The 20,108-nt window shown below is 39.9% G+C and overlaps 1 protein-coding gene across 5 annotated transcripts in view; it reads left to right on the forward strand.

The window, feature by feature from the left end:
- LOC128700282 (CDKN2A-interacting protein) overlaps positions 1–20,108 on the forward strand; it is an 89,643-nt gene that overhangs the window by 56,020 nt on the left and 13,515 nt on the right. For 4 of the 5 annotated variants that reach the window (XM_070099975.1, XM_070099976.1, XM_070099979.1 and 1 more), the window contains exons 5-6: positions 6,066–6,200; positions 11,357–11,494. In XM_070099975.1, coding sequence (XP_069956076.1) covers positions 6,066–6,200; positions 11,357–11,494 — 273 coding nt within the window. The remainder of the gene's footprint in view (positions 1–6,065; positions 6,201–11,356; positions 11,495–20,108) is intronic. The other variant, XM_070099980.1, reaches the window with a different exon arrangement.

Below are 20,108 nucleotides of genomic sequence, written 5' to 3' on the forward strand. Positions count from 1 at the left end.
ATTATATGTAAGTAACAACAGTTCAGTTGTCTTTATGCATTTTTGTCTTTTCATAACCGTGGCTTTGTTATAAGATCCAGGAGACCAACTGCAGTAGATGTTAAACTTTTCATGTATAGTAGTGTGTTGATTAAGATACAGTCTGTTAGTATGTTTTTGCCACAGCTACAAGGCAGTACAGGAAGGGTAGCGTCGAGGATTTCACTGTAACTATGTATTGTTGTACCTTTAAGACTAAGAAGTTTATTTTGGCATGATACATGGTTGTACAGAGGAATATAATAGTTGGGTTTACAAACCAAAAGCCCCTTTGTATGCAGAGCATTTTGGGTAAACTTAAAAATTAACTTTAGTGAGGTAATAACAGTTCATATGGTCATTAGATGAGTTACAATGAGTACAATAGAATAGAATATTCTATTAGGTAATGCTATATGGCTTTAATAAGTCTAGTGGAGAATAATTATGTAATGTAAAAGGACACAAGTGCAACTAATGTGACATTTTATTGTGGCAACGTTTCGCTCTCCAGGAGCTTTGTCTAGCCATTACAACGGCTTGACAAAGCTCCTGGAGAGCGAAACGTTGCCACAATAAAATGTCACATTAGTTGCACTTGTGTCCATTTACATTACATATTGTCGGTAATTCTACCAACTTTATTACGAGAATAATTACTACACTGTTGAATTAGTTTATAACGATTACAGTACAGTGGACCCCCGGTTCGCGATACTAATCCGTTCCTGAGAGCTCATCGTAAACCAAAAATATCGGAAAGCGAATCAATTTTCCCCATAAGAAATAATGGAAATCAAATTAATCCGTGCAAGACACCCAAAAGTATGAAAAAAAACTTTTACCACATGAAATATTAAGTTTAATGCAATAGAATAGTAATTACAATAACAACAATAACAATAAATAACAATAAATAACGAAAGAATAATTGACACTTACCTTTAATGAAGATCTGGTGATGATTGATGGGATGGGAGGAGGGGAGAGTGTGGATGGTGTTAGCATTTAGAAGGGGAATCCCCCTCCATTAGGACTTGAGGTAGCAAGTCCTTTTCCGGGGTTACTTCCCTTCTTCTTTTAATGCCACTAAGACCAGGTTGAGAGTCACTGGACCTCTGTCGCACAACATATCTGTCCATAGAGGCCTGTACCTCTCGTTCCTTTATGACTTTCCTAAAGTGGTTCACAACATTGTCAGTGTAATAGTCACCAGCACGGCTTGCAATAGCTGTCTTAGGGTGATTTTCATCCATGAAGGTTTGCACTTCAAGCCACTTTGCACAGATTTCCTTAATCTTTGAAGTAGGCAACTTCTTCAATTTCTCTCTCCCCTCCTCCGAAGCAATTTCCTCAGGTGTGGCCTCTTGCTGTTGAAGTTGATCTAGCAGCTCATCAGTGGTTAGTTCTTCATTGTCCTCCTCCACCAACTCTTCCACATCCTCCCCACTAACCTCCAACCCCAAGGACTTCCCCAATGCCACAATGGATTCCTCAACTGGCATAGGCTTCTCAGGGTTAGCCTCAAACCCTTCGAAATCCCTTTTGTCTACACATTCTGGCCACAGTCTTTTCCAGGCAGAGTTCAAGGTCCTCTTAGTCACTCCCAAGCCTTACCTATAAGTTTTACACAATTGAAGATAGTAAAGTGATCCTTCCAAAACTCCTTTAGAGTCAATTGAGTTTCTGTGGTCACTTCAAAGCACCTTTCAAACATAGCTTTTGTGTACAGTTTCTTGAAGTTGGAAATGACCTACTGGTCCATGGGCTGCAGGAGAGGAGTGATATTAGGAGGCAAAACCTTGACCTTAATGAAACTCATGTCCCCACAAAGTCGCTCTGACAAGTCTGTAGGATGACCAGGGGCATTGTTTAATACCAGGAGGCACTTAAGGTCTAATTCCTTTTCAATTAGGTAATTTTTCACACTGGGGCAAATGCATGGTGTACTGTTTGCCCTCGACAGCACACACAAATTAGCCTTGAGGACATTCTTTTGCCTGAACGGTCTGGGAGTTTCTGAGTGATACACCAATAAAGGCTTCACTTTGCAATCACCACTAGCATTGGAACACATCAACAGAGTAAGCCTGTCTTTCATAGGCTTATGTCCTGGGAGTGCCTTTTCCTCCTGAGTAATGTAGGTCCTGCTTCGTAATTTCTTCCAAAACATGCCTGTTTCGTCACAATGAAACACTTGTTCAGGTTTCAATCCTTCAGCCTCTATGTACTCCTTGAATTCATGCACATATTTTTCAGCCGCTTTGTGGTCTGAACTGGCAGCCTCACCATGCCTAATCACACTATGTATACCACTACGATTCTTAAATCTTTCAAACCAACCTTTGCTAGCCTTAAATTCACTCACATCACCACTAGTTGCAGGCAATTTTTTTACCAAATCGTCATGCAACTGCCTAGCCTTTTCACAAATGATTGCTTGAGAGATGCTATCTCCTGCTATCTGTTTTTCATTTATCCACACCAATAACAGTCTCTCAACATTTTCTAACACTTGCGGTTGCTGTTTTGTAATCACAGTTGCACCTTTTGCCAAAACAGCTTCCTTGATTGCCGTTTTCTTGCTCACTATAGTAGAGATGGTTGATTGGGATTTACTATACAACCTGACCAGCTCCGACACACGCAGTCCACTTTTGTACTTTGCAATTATCTCTTTCTTCATTTCAACAATCATTAGCACCCTTGGTCTCGAAGGGTTGGCACTGGGAGCTTTCTTGGGGCCCATGGTGACTTATTTTGCAAAAACAGGCACCAAAAACAGTGATAATATGGATAATATGGAATGTACTGAATGTATCCTTAGATGCGCGCACACTGGCTGGCTTGTAAACACCGGCACACACGGGGCAGTTCAGGCCACACATGGACACATCTCGTACGAACCACATCACATACCGGGTTTTGTATCGGGAAGTGAGGCAAATTTTCTGCCATATAATGCATCGGTTACCGGATTTATCGGATACCGATAGCATCGCGAACCGGGGGTCCACTGTATTACAATAGAACAGTTTAAAACAATTTACAAATATTGAATAAGTTGGTTATTGATAATAATGTGAAAAGCAATTAAATGAGAACGTGAAGATATGATCTTGCGGCACCACCATGATTAATGTTTGTGTTTGCTCTTCATAGTGCCCTCGCAGTATATGCCATTTATGTGAAAATTGCTTATCATCATGGGAGCCAAAGGCCTTATTAACAGATGTGACTGAAATAGTTGTTTCTTGCATACCAGCTAGTACTGTTCAGAACATTTATAAAACAAAATGTTTCACCATGTGTGGCTTCCCGTAGCTGGGTTAGTAGTGCACTCAGCTCACACATTTAGGTCTGTGGTTTGATCCACAGTACGGGTGGAGACATTGGGCGTGTTTCCTTCTGACAAGTGCTGTCCCTGTTCACCTAGCAGTAAGTAGGTACCTGGGTGTTAGCCTACTGGTGTGGGTTGCATCCTAGGGACAAAATTAACCTAAAGTTGCCCTAAATGCTCTTCATAACCAGGGGCTTTCTATATAGTATGTCATTGATGTTACCTGCAGACAGTGCAAGTGACCTGAAGCAAAAGTGAGGTGAGGTGGGATGTTTGTCAATTGCAGAAAACATGAAAAGAAGCTGCATGTCCTAGCTCTAAGCAAAACAGAGCTGAAGTGGATAGGTGAGTCTCAGTGGAGAGGAATAAATGGGATTAAGTCAGGAGTATCTGAGAGAGAGCTAAGGAAGGGGTAGCAATAATGCTGAGGGATCAGTTATGGGAACATGGGCATGTGCGGACACGTTTGGTGCTGCGGATCACTGTCATCTCGATGAAAATTGAGAAGATGAATGAAAACTGGGACAAAATTTTGACGAAGAAAGTCGTCGAAAACCGAATTCAATGAAAACCAGGACAAACGAAAACTGAGGTTCCACTGTATACAGTAATTTACACATATTACTATGTGTGATAATCTGTGTAGCTGTATTTGTGTGTACCCGTACCTAAATAAACTTACATATACAACATGCATCAGTTTAATTGATAAGTCATATTAATAATAAAGAAGGATATTTGAGTGTGTTGGCAATGTTTACAGCTGCTCATCTCTCCCTTCCCACCACTCTCTGCTCTTTGCTTTTATTTCTGTCATTGAAAATATGAGGGAATTTTTTTTTTTCATCAATCCATCCATATCCTACTGAGACAAGGTTTACCTGGACCTGGAGTTTACCTGGAGAGGGTTTCGGGGATCAATGCTCCCGTGGCCCAGTCTGAGACCAGGCCTCATGGTGGATCAGGGTCTGATCAACCAGGCTGTTACTGCTGGCTGCACGCAAGCTGACGTACGAACCACAGCCTCGTTGGTTAGGTACTGACTTTAGGTGCCTGTTCAGTGCCTTCTTGAAGACAGCCAGGGGTCTATTGATAATCCCCCTTATGTATGCTGGGAGGCAATTGAGCAGTCTTGGGCCCCGGACACTTATTGTGTTGTATCTCGGTGTACTCGTGGCTCCCTTGCTTTTCATCGGGGGAATGTTGCATCTCCTGCCGAGTCTTTTGCTTTCATATGGAGTGATTTTCATGTGCAGGTTTGGTACCAATACGTATATGCTTCTAAACTGTTGTATTCTGAGCACCTCTGCAAAAGCAGTGATAATGTGTGAGTGTGGTGAAAGTGTTGAATGATGATGAAAGTATTTTCTTTTTGGGGATTTTCTTTCTTTTTTGGGTCACCCTGCCTCGGTGGGAGACGACCAACTTGTTGAAAAAAAAAAAAAAACATGTATGTGTAGTGTGACCTAAGTGTAAGTAGAAGTAGCAAGACGTACCTGAAATCTTGCACGTTTATGAGACAGAAAAAAGGACACCAGCAATCCTACCATCATGTAAAACAATTATAGGCTTTCGTTTTACACTCACTTGGCAGGAAGAGATACTGTAATTTATTTTTTATTTAACCACTTCACTGTCTCTTACGTAGATCTACATTATTGATGCCATGGTTGCTTACATAGATCTATACATGAATTCTAGTGGTCTCAGATTTGGCTCAAGATGCCTGGTAGGCTTACATGTGAGAGAATGGGTTTGTGCAGTCAGTGTGCACAGTACACAAGAAAAATGTCGAGGCCACCACACTGCATCGTGGGAATGCTGTCTTTAGTACATCTTGTTCACCATGCTGTGTGGATGTAAAGGCCTCACTACCAGGCAAATTCAAAGACCTTTATTTCCCAGTAACAGTTTCAACAGAGAGGACTATGGAACTGAGGATGAGTTCTCGGGTTTTGAATGTTTAGCTACCAACCATAGGTAACTTGATGCTGGAAATATTGTTGAAAACTCCAATGACCCACAATTATCCATGTCTGGAGTTGGTTCATCTGGAGCACATTTACCACACTTTAAGAGAAAAACTCGTATTTATCCGTGCACACATGTAAGTATTAGTGATGATAGTGATGTGAACTTTGATTTCCTATCAGTTGATGACCAGGCCAGTGATAGTGAAGATGAATATTTGCCTTTGAAGTGTCAATATATACGGCACCTTATGCATTATCATCCCTGTGATGTTGTACATCCCATCCCAACCCAACACCAGCAACAGATAGTGATAGGATGAGTGCATTGATTGGCATGTGTATTAGGCAGTGGGCAGTAGATGGTGGGACAGAGGTGGGCAGCATGAGCAATAGCCCTGACTGGGAGTCATGCCCCAGACCCCAATGACCTTTGGATGCATCCACCACTCACACCCCCCACCCCCACACCACCACCCCAAAACTACCACCACCACCAACATAACCACTGCAACCAGCTGTAAATATCAAGAAACCACTGTCAAACTGCATCTGGGATTAGCAGGAGGATGCATAATTTGTGCCTAGTTCCAATCAGTTTGATGACACAGTGGAATTCAGCTGACATTGTCAGCACTATTAATTTTGGGATTCCTGACAGTGCAAGGGTTAAATTAATTTTTTAATAAGAATCAAGGTTTATATTTACATAAGCATTCTGGTTGTCAATTTCACAGCAGTGGAATGGATACACAAACTGTTGGCTCATCACAACCATTATATCCAACAGTAGCAAGCATTGAGGTTATGAATGATCAAGCAGCAAGTGGAAGTATGAACACTGACAACAATTCAGCTCCCCATCAGCAGAGGTAAGAGTAATTTATAATATGTAAGCTAGAACAGTTTAGCATTTATGTCTCCTCAAAACCTACTACAGGTTGGCCATCACTAGTCCGGCACTCAGTAATCTGGCTCCATCAGTAATCTGGCACTAATTTCAGCTAGCATAATTTCAAATTTCCAGGGTTGCCACACCAACCTGCCACTTCTGTTTGGTGGTGCTACTTGTTGCTTAAGTCATTCAAATTTCTTTTTCTCCATATACAGTAGGGCCCCACTTATACGGCAGGTTAGGTTCCAGGCTACCTCCATAAAGTGGAAATCGCCCAAAGGGCAACACCCTTTTTATCACTTATAAATGCATATAAATGCTTGATAACAAGTTTACACTTAAAAGGAGGGGTTTGGGATATTGGCAGTTTGGAGGGATATGTTGTGTATCTCTATACGTATATGCTTCTAAACTGTTATATTCTGAGCACCTCTGCAAAAGCAGTGATAATGTGTGAGTGTGGTGAAAGTGTTGAATGATGATGAAAGTATTTTCTTTTTGGGGCCACCCCACCCATATGTAATATACTACAACATTTAAAGTGCCCTAGAGCAATAAAATACATATACTGTACACTCATTACTTACCTTAAAATATTTGTAGTTGTAATGGTCTTAATGTAGGGTGAGGTGAGTAGTACAGTGGTACCTCGAGTTACCTTGAGTTGCACTCACTCAACATCTCCCAAAATCTCTCTCTCTCTCTCTCCTCTACACTTGTCTCTTCTCCAGGTGCATTAACACTTACTATAACCCACTTTTCACATCCAACCCTTATTTTACTCCACTTAATCCTTGAATTTGTACATATAATACTTTTTTGTTTTTTTTTAAGATGTGTAGAATCTATTTCTGAAGTTATTTTTTAATTGAAACTGAAAATCAGGTGGTATAGGTCAGGTCAGGGTTAAATTTTCCATTTGTTTTCTCTCGGTGGAAAATGAATGGGTAATTGTACTACAGTAGACCGTTATTTAACACGGGTTTATTTGGCATGATTTGGGTATTGCACAATTGAAGAATTGTGGCACAATTTTATGTAAGATGTCATATAATTAATTTAACACGGTTCAGTTTGTGGGAAGGAAAAAAAAATTCTCTCTTGCTCAAGCAGCCGCCTTGTTGTGGAGCAGCCAGGGAGCCCTCCTGCCATCCCCTGCCACTCCCCAACCCCACCCCACCATCCCAACGTTCGTAATTCATGTGTGTCCAGTCTTTCTCTGCTACAAGGCAGCTGTGATTGTGAATTGTGTTATGATATTTTAATTACTATATCTTGTATCTGCCAAGCAATCATGACACCCAGTACCCATACCAGTGTTGCTGAAAGTGGCACGAAGAGGTATAAGCACTTAAGTCTTAGAATTAACAAAGTAACAAAGATATTAGACAAGAGATAACCTGTAACCGTAATGAAATGTTACTTTGTACACAGAAAAAGAGGTAAACATGAGTTTGTGTGATTGACTGACTGAATGACTGACTTACTGAATGACTGACTGACTGAAATGACTGACTTATTGAGTTACTTGACTGACTTACTGAATGACTTGACAGACTTACTGAGTGACTTGACCAACTTACTGAGTTACTTGACAAACTTACTGAATGACTTGACTTACCGACAGAATGACTTAAAGTTAGACACTCCATGTACAACCATTGACTTCAGTACCAGAACCTCTGCCATCCACCTCAGCCCAGTAGGGTCACAGCATAACTCTCCACTCTCTTCACAATCATCCACAAACACCAGCACCTACAATTTAAGGTAAGAAATATTATTATTTCTGTTACATTTGTAGTCTTTTATTTTTGTAAGATGTGGAGGCCTAAAAAAAGTTGTTTGGCTTTTTGGTGGTTCACAGGAACGTAACCCTATTTTTCCTGTAAGTTCTTCAGTTTATCTAACATGATTTTTACCTAACATGGCATTTTCAGGAATGTAACTACTGTGCTAAATGACTGTGTACTGTAAATATTAATTTATTTTTTCGTATAAAGACAGGGATACGTATACACATTTACACATTTGTTTGTGAAAAAAATAGTGAGTGATGTCTGAAACACACTTTACACAATGGATATTCTGGATCCTCCTTTGAAATTGGAATATTTTAAACTTTGTGTGAAATTGGCCAAATCACCAATTTCTGATCACTTTATTGGGTAGTTGAAATAGTTGATTGGGCATTTTCTTGTACTCACTTGATAAAATAGAAGTAATACTAGCAAAATAGCTAAGAATATGGTCAACTGAAATAATGTACTTGGCTTAAAATAGGAGTCAAAGTGGGCAAAATCACCACTGCGTAAATATCACTGATACAGTAAAATTCGCGATAGTATAATTTTGTCAGTTTTCCATCAAACTTCATCCATTTTGTTTTATTACCTTCAGAAAAAAATTCTTTGTCATTTCATAAGAAAAAATAAACTTTTTTTTTAATTCTTGGACCCTGTGGTTAAGGCATAGAACTACGGCTTGGACCCTCAAAGGGTTAAATATTTTCATTGAAAATAAGTAATCATGGCCCTCCCAAAAAAGTAATGATCTAAACAAGCTTAAAAGGAAAGGGGTGAGAACAACAATTAAAGTGAAAAAAGAACTCATTGCAAAGTGGCAAAGTGGAACACGTGCATTGGACCTTGCTACTCAATATGGTTATGGTATGACGAAATCCACCATATCCTTCATATTGAAAAATAAAGAGGCTAAAAAAGGGGCTGATGTGGTGAAAAAGAGTGAAAATTCTTGCTGTGCAAAGGTCACAGATAATTGAAGAAATGGAAAAAGTTTTGTCAGTGTGGATTAATGAAAAACAACTGTCTGGTGATAGTGTTTCTGAAACAATAATTTGTGAACAAACAAAGCAGTTATTTAGTGATCTTAGGCAAGACATTCTGGGAAACAGTGATGAATTTAAGGCAAGTAGGGGTTAGTTTGATAGATTTAAAAAGAGGAGTGGGATTCATAGTGTAGTAAGGCATGGGGAAGCTGGCAGTGCTAACAGAGATGAGGCTGAAATATTTGTTAAGGAATTTAAAACCTATGTAAACATTGAGGAATTTATTCCTCAGCAAGTTTTTAATTGTGATGAAACCAGCCTCCTTTGGAAAAGAATGCCTAAGAGAACCTACATCACACAAGAAGAAAAATCATTACCAGGACACAATCCCATGAAAGACAAGCTAACAATCTTGTTGTGTGGTAATGCTAGTGGGGACTGCAAAATTAAACCATTGCTAGTCTACCACTCTACAAGTCCAAGGGTGTTTAAGAAAAACAATGTGATAAAAAGTAAACTCAGTGTAATGTGGAGGGCTAATAGTAAAGCTTGGGTAACAAGTCAGTTCTTCACTGAGTGGATACATGAAGTGTTTGCCCCAAGTGTGAATCAGTACCTTGCGGGGAAAACTTACCGTTAAGGACACTTGTGGTAATGGACAATGCTCACCCTCCAGGCTTGGAGGAAAATTTGGTGGATGAATACAGCTTCATTAAAGTGAAGTTCTTCCTTCCTAACACCATTCCTTTTATCCGACCCATGGACTAACAGGTAATTTCCAATTTTAAAACACTTTACACAAAAGCACTGTTTAAAGGTGCTTTGAAGTAACCTCTAAATTCTAGGGAATTTTGGAAAAACCATTTTAATATCCTCCAGTATTTAAGGCTAAAAGACAAAGCCTGGTATAGGTAGTAGGTTGGAAGACAGCAACCGCCCAGGGAGGTACTACCGTCCTGCCAAGTGAGTGTAAAACGGAAGCCTGTAATTGTTTTACATGATGGTAGCATTGCTGGTGTCCATTTTTCTGTCTCATAAACATGCAAGATTTCAGGTATGTCTTGCTACTTCTACTTACACTTAGGTCACACTACACATACATGTACAAGCATATATATATACACACCCCTCTGGGTTTTCTAATATTTTCTTACTAGTTCTTGTTGTTTATTTTCTCTTACCTCCATGGGGAAGTGGAACAGAATTCTTCCTCCGTAAGCCATGCGTGTTGTAGGAGGCAACTAAAATGCCAGGAGCAAGGGGCTAGTAACCTCTTCTCCTGTATATATTACTAAATGTAAAAGGAGAAACTTTCGTTTTTCCTTTTGGGCCACCCTGCCTCGGTGGGATACGGCCGGTGTGTTGAAAGAAAGAAAGACAAAGCCTGGGGGGAAGTTTCTTTCAGGACAATGAACTCTGCCTGGAAGAAATTGTGGCCAGACTGTGCATCAGTCAGAGATTTTGAAGACTTTGAGGCAGAGCCTGTAGTGAAGGATATTGTTTCTCTGGGCCAGTCCATGGGTTTGGATATGGACAATGAGGATGTAGAGGAGTTGGTGGAGGATCACAAGAATGAGCTCACCGCAGAACTTTAAGACCTGTACAAGGAGCAGCAAGAAGTGGTTGAGGAAATTTCTTCTTCAAAGGAGGGGAGCAGTAAGGGCAACATTTTCACTGCAGAAATTAAGGAACTGTTACCATTGGGCTCAAACATGGAGCCTGGTGGAAAAATGGCATCCTAACATTACTGTTGTGAATAGAAGCATCAGCCTGTTCACTGACAATGTTGTTGACCACTTGAGAAAAATTTTGAAAAGTTGTCAAGAGCAGACAGCATTGGACATTGGAGTGCAGTTAAATTTTCATTTATTTCATGTATTTATTGTTTTTATAGCTTTCATGTATGATTTTATACATGCAAATATTATACAGGTTTAAATAATAAATTTTTCACTTAAAATGTTTTATAATTGCTAATTTTTTGGGGGTCTGGAATGGATTAATCCAATTTACATTATTTTGTATGGGAAAAATTGATTCACTATTCATACAACTCACTATTCGAACAGCCTCCTGGAAATGATTGAGTTCGAATATCAAAGTACAACTGTACAATGTACACTAGTTTAGTCGATAAACTTGTATTTCATGATAAAGAAGGATGTGTGAGGGTGTTGACAATGCGTTTATATCTGCTCATTCCTCTCCACCACCTCTGTCCCTTACTGCTGTTTCTTTCACTGAAAATGTGAGGGGAAATGATACTGTACTGAATTTTATTTTTTATTAAAATGAAATTATTAATATAGTTTATATTTACAAAAGCATTCTTGTCAATTTCACAGCAGTGAGACTGACACACAGACCCTTGGCCCATCACAACAATTAAACCCAATGGTAACAAACATTGAAGTTATTATAAATGGTCAAACAGCAAGTGGAAGTATGAACACTGATAACAATTCAGCTCTCAATCAACAAAGGTAAGAGTAATTAATAATATGCAAGTAAATGCAGATTAAATTTCAGCATTTATGTCTCTTCATAAACATGTCTTCCTCATAAGATCCAGATAAAAGGCAGTAATAGATATTAATATTTTCATGTATAATACTAGCTATATTGTCAAGTTATATGGTTTAAACAGTGGTCCCTCGATAATCGTCGGGCTCGATAGTCGTCCTTTTCGGAAATCGTCACGTTATTTTTCGTCCAAACATTGGCTCGCAAATGGTCGGTTGACTCGCTAATTGTTGTTTGTCCTGGACGCGTACTCACGGCTCTGAGCCGCCTCGGCCTCCCTTCCCAGCCAGTGTGCCATTGTTTACCAGGGAGCAACAGTCCCTTCACTTGTTCATATGAAATATTTCATATTCCATTCATTTTAGTGCTTGCAAGTGCTAAATAAGCTACCATGGCTCCAAAGAAAGCTCCTAGTGCCAAGCCTTTGGTAAAGAAGGTGAGAAATGCAATTGAATTTAAGAAAAACATCATTGAACAATATGAAAGTAGCATACGTGTGGCCGAACTGGCCAGGATGTATAACAAACCCCATGCAACCATATCTTCCATCGTGGCAAAGAAAAAGGAAATCAAGGAAGCAGTTGTTGCTTGGAGAAAATTGTGGCCAGATTGTGTCCACAAGAGGCATTTTGAAGGGTTTGTGGCTGACCCTGATGAGCCTATGTCAGGTGTGAAATCTAGTGTGGCATTGGGGAGTTCCATGGGATTGGATGTGAGTTTGGAGGATGTGGAAGAGTTGGTGGAGGACCACAACGAAGAGCTGCAAGAGCTTCGGGAGGAACAGCAACAGATCACAGCTCAGAATCTTGCTGCAGAGGAGGAGGAAGAGAAATGGAAGAAGGTGCCTTCTTCAGAAATTAAGGAGATTTTTGAAATGTGGGGTAGGATGGAAAGATTTTTGGAGAAGCATCACCCTGAGAAGGATGTTGCAAGCCATATTGGCAACTTGTACAGTGACAGTCTTTTGGCCCATTTTAGGGAAGTTTTAAAGAGACACCAGAAACAGAGCTCTCTGGACACTTTTTTTGCGAGACAGGACTCCAGTGACTCTCAAGCTGGTCCTAGTGACATTAAGAAACAGAGAAGAGAAGTATGTAACCCCAGAAAAGGACTTGATACCTGAGGTGTTGATGGAAGGGGATTCCCCTTCCAAACAGTAACCAATCCAATCTCTCTCCTCCTCCAGTCTTCCATACACTAAGAGGAATCACCAATAAAGGTAAGTGTTATGCTGTTAATGTTTCATTCATCATGTCCCATTGTATTGTTTATGTACTACATCTATATCTCATGTAAAATTTTTTTTTGTTTTAATACTTCTGGGTGTCAGGAACGGATTAATTGTATTTACATTATTTCTTATGGGGAAAATTGATTCGAAAATCGTCTATTTCGATATTCATCGCACTTCCAGGAACGGATTAACGATGATGAACGAGGGACGACTGTAAGTATATTTGATCACACTGCAACAGTTTTATTATTGTTCACATTACATACTGGCACATCCCCATCTTAAATGATTAATTTATCTGCAATAATTCTCCCAGCAATATCTGCAGCACCATACATTTTTCAAACCAGGTCTTTCACCCCATCAGTCCATATTTTACCCATCCCTTCTCATTATCATGTGTATTAACCTGTTAATTGTCCAAATGTAGATCTACGTTGTTACTGCTAGCGCTCTGAATATTTTTATTTTTTTTAATTTTAAATAAAGAGGGCAATTTTCTGTTTACCTGGAGTTTACCTGGAGAGAGTTCCGGGGGTCAACGCCCCCGTGGCCCAGTCTGTGACCAGGCCAAAAAAATGTTTTAGGGGTCAGTACTTACCAAGATATAAGGCTGCGAAGTTGGTGCTGGATTCTCACCTGACGGCAATAGGGATTCCTGCCGCTTGCAGAAGTGATGCCGATGTACCTTTTTTTCTGTTTTTTTTTTTTTTTTGTTTTTTTTATTATTAACACACTGGCCGATTCCCACCAAGGCAGGGTGGCCCGAAAAAGAAAAACTTTCACCATCATTCACTCCATCACTGTCTTGCCAGAAGGGTGCTTTACACTACAGTTTTTAAACTGCAACATTAACACCCCCTCCTTCAGAGTGCAGGCACTGTACTTCCCATCTCCAGGACTCAAGTCCGGCCTGCCGGTTTTCCTGAATCCCTTCATAAATGTTACTTTGCTCACACTCCAACAACACGTCAAGTATTAAAAACCATTTGTCTCCATTCACTCCTATCAAACACGCTCACTCATGCCTGCTGGAAGTCCAAGCCCCTCGCACACAAAACCTCCTTTACGCCCTCCCTCCAGCCTTTCCTAGGCCGACCCCTACCCCGCCTTCCTTCCACTACAGACTGTAGTTTTTTTTTTTTTATATAATTTTTATGTTCTGATAATTACAATTTATAGTAGTTCTTGCGATTTTATAGCCAATTTTTGTTCTGATACTAATACTAGGTACTGAAATAGTACTCAGATAGTCGCAAACACACTGACAGGTGAACGTTTTCACCTGCTTTGGTCATTTACTATTGTCTAGAAATATATACAAAGTATTTGTAGATTCCCGCAATGTTTTAGACATGCTGGAGTATGCATGAAACTCCTTGAAGCATGGTGTAAGATGAGTGTCACTCCACGGCTGACAGTGCAGTAGTGGAGCGACACTTGATGATCATGCACTGCTCCAGGGAACCCTGGCTTTATTTGTTTTCACTGTTACATATAAAGTTCTCACACTATACCATTCACTTATATATCCATACCTCACCTATGCTATCTGTGCTTGGGGTTCAACTGCAGCAACACACCTAAAGCCAATAATAACCCAACAAAAAGCCGCAGTAAGAATAATCACTAAATCCCATCCCTGGCAACACACCCCCCCACTCTTCATAGATCTAAACTTACTCCCTGTTCAGTACATCCACACTTACTACTGTGCAATCTACATCTACAGGACCTTAAATTCCAATATTAACCTTGACCTAAAATGCTTTCTTGATAGTTGTGACAGAACCCACAGGCACAACACCAGACACAAACATCTCTATGACATTCCCCGTGTCTGACTAAACCTTTACAAAAATTCAATGTATGTCAAAGGCCCTAAAATCTGGAACACCCTACCTGAAAATTCCAAAACTGCAGACACATTCATTACCTTCAAAACTACCATCAGAAAACATCTTATCTCCCTGATACACCCTGTCAACTAATAATACAAATACCACCTGGTGGTTCACACTTACACTCACTCACCCATTTGACCATAAACAGAAATATCAATCTCAATCTCAAAATAATGAATCTTAACTAGTCATAAGTTGGCCTGTGATACTCCAATACTGAAACTATGTTATTTTTTTTTTTTATTATCACACCGGCCGATTCCCACCAAGGCAGGGTGGCCCGAAAAAGAAAAACTTTCACCATCATTCACTCCATCACTGTCTTGCCAGAAGGGTGCTTTACACTACAGTTTTTAAACTGCAACATTAACACCCCTCCTTCAGAGTGCAGGCACTGTACTTCCCATCTCCAGGACTCAAGTCCGGCCTGCCGGTTTCCCTGAATCCCTTCATAAATGTTACTTTGCTCACACTCCAACAGCACGTCAAGTATTAAAAACCATTTGTCTCCATTCACTCCTATCAAACACGCTCACGCATGCCTGCTGGAAGTCCAAGCCCCTCGCACACAAAACCTCCTTTACCCCCTCCCTCCAACCCTTCCTAGGCCGACCCCTACCCCGCCTTCCTTCCACTACAGACTGATACACTCTTGAAGTCATTCTGTTTCGCTCCATTCTCTCTACATGTCCGAACCACCTCAACAACCCTTCCTCAGCCCTCTGGACAACAGTTTTGGTAATCCCGCACCTCCTCCTAACTTCCAAACTACGAATTCTCTGCATTATATTCACACCACACATTGCCCTCAGACATGACATCTCCACTGCCTCCAGCCTTCTCCTCGCTGCAACATTCATCACCCACGCTTCACACCCATATAAGAGCGTTGGTAAAACTATACTCTCATACATTCCCCTCTTTGCCTCCAAGGACAAAGTTCTTTGTCTCCACAGACTCCTAAGTGCACCACTCACTCTTTTTCCCTCATCAATTCTATGATTCACCTCATCTTTCATAGACCCATCCGCTGACACGTCCACTCCCAAATATCTGAATACGTTCACCTCCTCCATACTCTCTCCCTCCAATCTGATATTCAATCTTTCATCACCTAATCTTTTTGTTATCCTCATAACCTTACTCTTTCCTGTATTCACCTTTAATTTTCTTCTTTTGCACACCCTACCAAATTCATCCACCAATCTCTGCAACTTCTCTTCAGAATCTCCCAAGAGCACAGTGTCATCAGCAAAGAGCAGCTGTGACAACTCCCACTTTGTGTGTGATTCTTTATCTTTTAACTCCACGCCTCTTGCCAAGACCCTCGCATTTACTTCTCTTACAACCCCATCTATAAATATATTAAACAACCACGGTGACATCACACATCCTTGTCTAAGGCCTACTTTTACTGGGAAAAAATTTCCCTCTTTCCTACATACTCTAACTTGAGCCTCACTATCCTCGTAAAAACTCTTCACTGCTTTCAGTAACCTACCTCCTACACCATACACTTGCAACATCTGCCACATTGCCCCCCTATCCACCCTGTCATACGCCTTTTCCAAATCCATAAATGCCACAAAGACCTCTTTAGCCTTATCTAAATACTGTTCACTTATATGTTTCACTGTAAACACCTGGTCCACACACCCCCTACCTTTCCTAAAGCCTCCTTGTTCATCTGCTATCCTATTCTCCATCTTACTCTTAATTCTTTCAATTATAACTCTACCATACACTTTACCAGGTACACTCAACAGACTTATCCCCCTATAATTTTTGCACTCTCTTTTATCCCCTTTGCCTTTATACAAAGGAACTATGCATGCTCTCTGCCAATCCCTAGGTACCTTACCCTCTTCCATACATTTATTAAATAATTGCACCAACCACTCCAAAACTATATCCCCACCTGCTTTTAACATTTCTATCTTTATCCCATCAATCCCGGCTGCCTTACCCCCTTTCATTTTACCTACTGCCTCACGAACTTCCCCCACACTCACAACTGGCTCTTCCTCACTCCTACAAGATGTTATTCCTCCTTGCCCTATACACGAAATCACAGCTTCCCTATCTTCATCAACATTTAACAATTCCTCAAAATATTCCTTCCATCTTCCCAATACCTCTAACTCTCCATTTAATAACTCTCCTCTCCTATTTTTAACTGACAAATCCATTTGTTCTCTAGGCTTTCTTAACTTGTTAATCTCACTCCAAAACTTTTTCTTATTTTCAACAAAATTTGTTGATAACATCTCACCCACTCTCTCATTTGCTCTCTTTTTACATTGCTTCACCACTCTCTTAACTTCTCTCTTTTTCTCCATATACTCTTCCCTCCTTGCATCACTTCTACTTTGTAAAAACTTCTCATATGCTAACTTTTTCTCCCTTACTACTCTCTTTACATCATCATTCCACCAATCGCTCCTCTTCCCTCCTGCACCCACTTTCCTGTAACCACAAACTTCTGCTGAACACTCTAACACTACATTTTTAAACCTACCCCATACCTCTTCGACCCCATTGCCTATGCTCTCATTAGCCCATCTATCCTCCAATAGCTGTTTATATCTTACCCTAACTGCCTCCTCTTTTAGTTTATAAACCTTCACCTCTCTCTTCCCTGATGCTTCTATTCTCCTTGTATCCCATCTACCTTTTACTCTCAGTGTAGCTACAACTAGAAAGTGATCTGATATATCTGTGGCCCCTCTATAAACATGTACATCCTGAAGTCTACTCAACAGTCTTTTATCTACCAATACATAATCCAACAAACTACTGTCATTTCGCCCTACATCATATCGTGTATACTTATTTATCCTCTTTTTCTTAAAATATGTATTACCTATAACTAAACCCCTTTCTATACAAAGTTCAATCAAAGGGCTCCCATTATCATTTACACCTGGCACCCCAAACTTACCTACCACACCCTCTCTAAAAGTTTCTCCTACTTTAGCATTCAGGTCCCCTACCACAATTACTCTCTCACTTGGTTCAAAGGCTCCTATACATTCACTTAACATCTCCCAAAATCTCTCTCTCTCCTCTGCATTCCTCTCTTCTCCAGGTGCATACACGCTTATTATGACCCACTTCTCGCATCCAACCTTTACTTTAATCCACATAACTCTTGAATTTACACATTCATATTCTCTTTTCTCCTTCCATAACTGATCATTTAACATTACTGCTACCCCTTCCTTTGCTCTAACTCTCTCAGATACTCCAGATTTAATCCCATTTATTTCCCCCCACTGAAACTCTCCTACCCCCTTCAGCTTTGTTTCGCTTAGGGCCAGGACATCCAACTTCTTTTCATTCATAACATCAGCAATCATCTGTTTCTTGTCATCCGCACTACATCCACGCACATTTAAGCAACCCAGTTTTATAAAGTTTTTCTTCTTCTCTTTTTTAGTAATTGTATACAGGAGAAGGGGTTACTAGCCCATTGCTCCCGGCATTTTAGTCGCCTCATACGACACGCATGGCTTACGGAGGAAAGATTCTTTTCCACTTCCCCATGGACAATAGAAGAAATAAAAAAGAACAAGAGCTATTTAGAAAAAGGAGAAAAACCTAGATGTATGTATATATATATATATGCATGTGCGTGTCTGTGAAGTGTGACCAAAGTGTAAGTAGGAGTAGCAAGATATCCCTGTTATCTTAGCGTGTTTATGAGACAGAAAAAGAAACCAGCGTGTTTATGAGACAGAAAAAGAAACCAGCAATCCTACCATCATGCAAAACAGTTACAGGTTTTTGTTTCACAGTCATCTGGCAGGACGGTAGTACTTCCCTGGGTGGTTGCTGTCTACCAACCTACTACCTAAACTCACAACTAGTCACAACTTAGTCACTTAGCCATAATACCAACTTACCTCATAATTTTGTAACATTTTAAACTTAAGATTTAATATAAGTCTGCCCGAAATGCCTAGCCATGCTAGGTGTTCTAGTGGTACACTCTGTAATTATTTTACTACATGTAAACCACACAATAACCAAATTCTGTAAACTCAGCATTGTAATCCTTATAGAGAATAAACTTGGAAAATAAACATGTCTGTCAGTCTATCTGTCTGCCTGTCTCCATCTGGCTCTGTCTCTGCTTATCTGTCTTTCTGTCTGCCTCTGTGTCTCTGACTTCCTTTCTTGTCTCTCTCTCTCACAGAGAGCTGCTTATGAACCAACAGGTATTACACATGACGCAGAGTCATCACGTCTGATTTCTGAACAAGTGAAAATGTGTATTACTTTCCAATTATGCTTATTATGCCTATTATTATGCTTATTATTATGCTTATTATTATGCTTATTATTGTGCTTATTATTATGCTTATTATTATGCTTATTATTAGCACTTTGTCTAGATTTTTTTTGGGTTATCCTAGGTAATTTACACTATGCATGATAACTGTACTTATGTGTGCCTATGAGATAGAGACATAGACAGAGATAGAGATAGTGACAGAAATAGAGACAGAAATAGAGACAGATATAGAGACAGAGATAGACTGAGATGGAGACACACAGATATATACAGACAGAGATAGAGACAGCCAAAGTCAGTCAGTCCAGTCAGTCCAGTCAGTCCAGTCAGTCCAGTCAGTCCAGCCAGTCCAGCCAGTCCAGCCAGTCTAGCCAGTCCAGCCAGGCCAGCCAGCCAGCCAAAATCATTTTTCTTTACTGAGGGCATAGGTTATAGGACAGGGGTTGGCGAACTTTTTTGGGTATTAACCCAAAACAAATTTGTGTACGGTGAAATTACCTACTAGACTTGAAAGTCCACAGGTGAATCTGGAAAAACACAGGATTGTTCAATTCAAAATAGTTTATTGAATCCATTTGTATGGAGAATATTCATACAAACTGAAAAGTATGTATTATACATGATAAAGCAACTCTAAAAATAAAACACAAAAATTAACTAAGTAATAAAATAAAAAAAATAAATTGTATGATGTCGGGATTGTTATTGGAGATGTGATGGTTGGAGTTAAACACAGTTGTTGGGTGGTGCTCCCCTCTCACACTCTGCTAATATAAGTGTTACCATCTAACAAGTGTGTTTAACTCTAATCATCACATTTCCACAAACCCTCCCGACAATGAAATAAAAATATTAACAGACAAATTTAATAAAAATCTCATTAAAGAACTAAAGAATTTCAATGAAAACATTTTCACTTCAGGTTTTGGAGCAATGATTTGCTTCATTTTTGATACATCTTCAAAATTAAGGCATTTTGATGTCAGCAATAAAATCTTTCTTTCAACAAACCGGCCATATCTCACTGAAGCAGGGTGGCCCTAAAAGAAAAACAAAAGTTTCTCTAGTCTGTTGCTCGTGGCATTTTAGTCGCCTTTTATGACATACATGGCTTATGGAGGAAGAATTTTGTTCCACTT

The sequence above is a fragment of the Cherax quadricarinatus genome, chromosome 71, assembly GCF_038502225.1.
Source record: "Cherax quadricarinatus isolate ZL_2023a chromosome 71, ASM3850222v1, whole genome shotgun sequence".
NCBI classification, from domain to species: Eukaryota; Metazoa; Arthropoda; class Malacostraca; order Decapoda; family Parastacidae; genus Cherax; species Cherax quadricarinatus.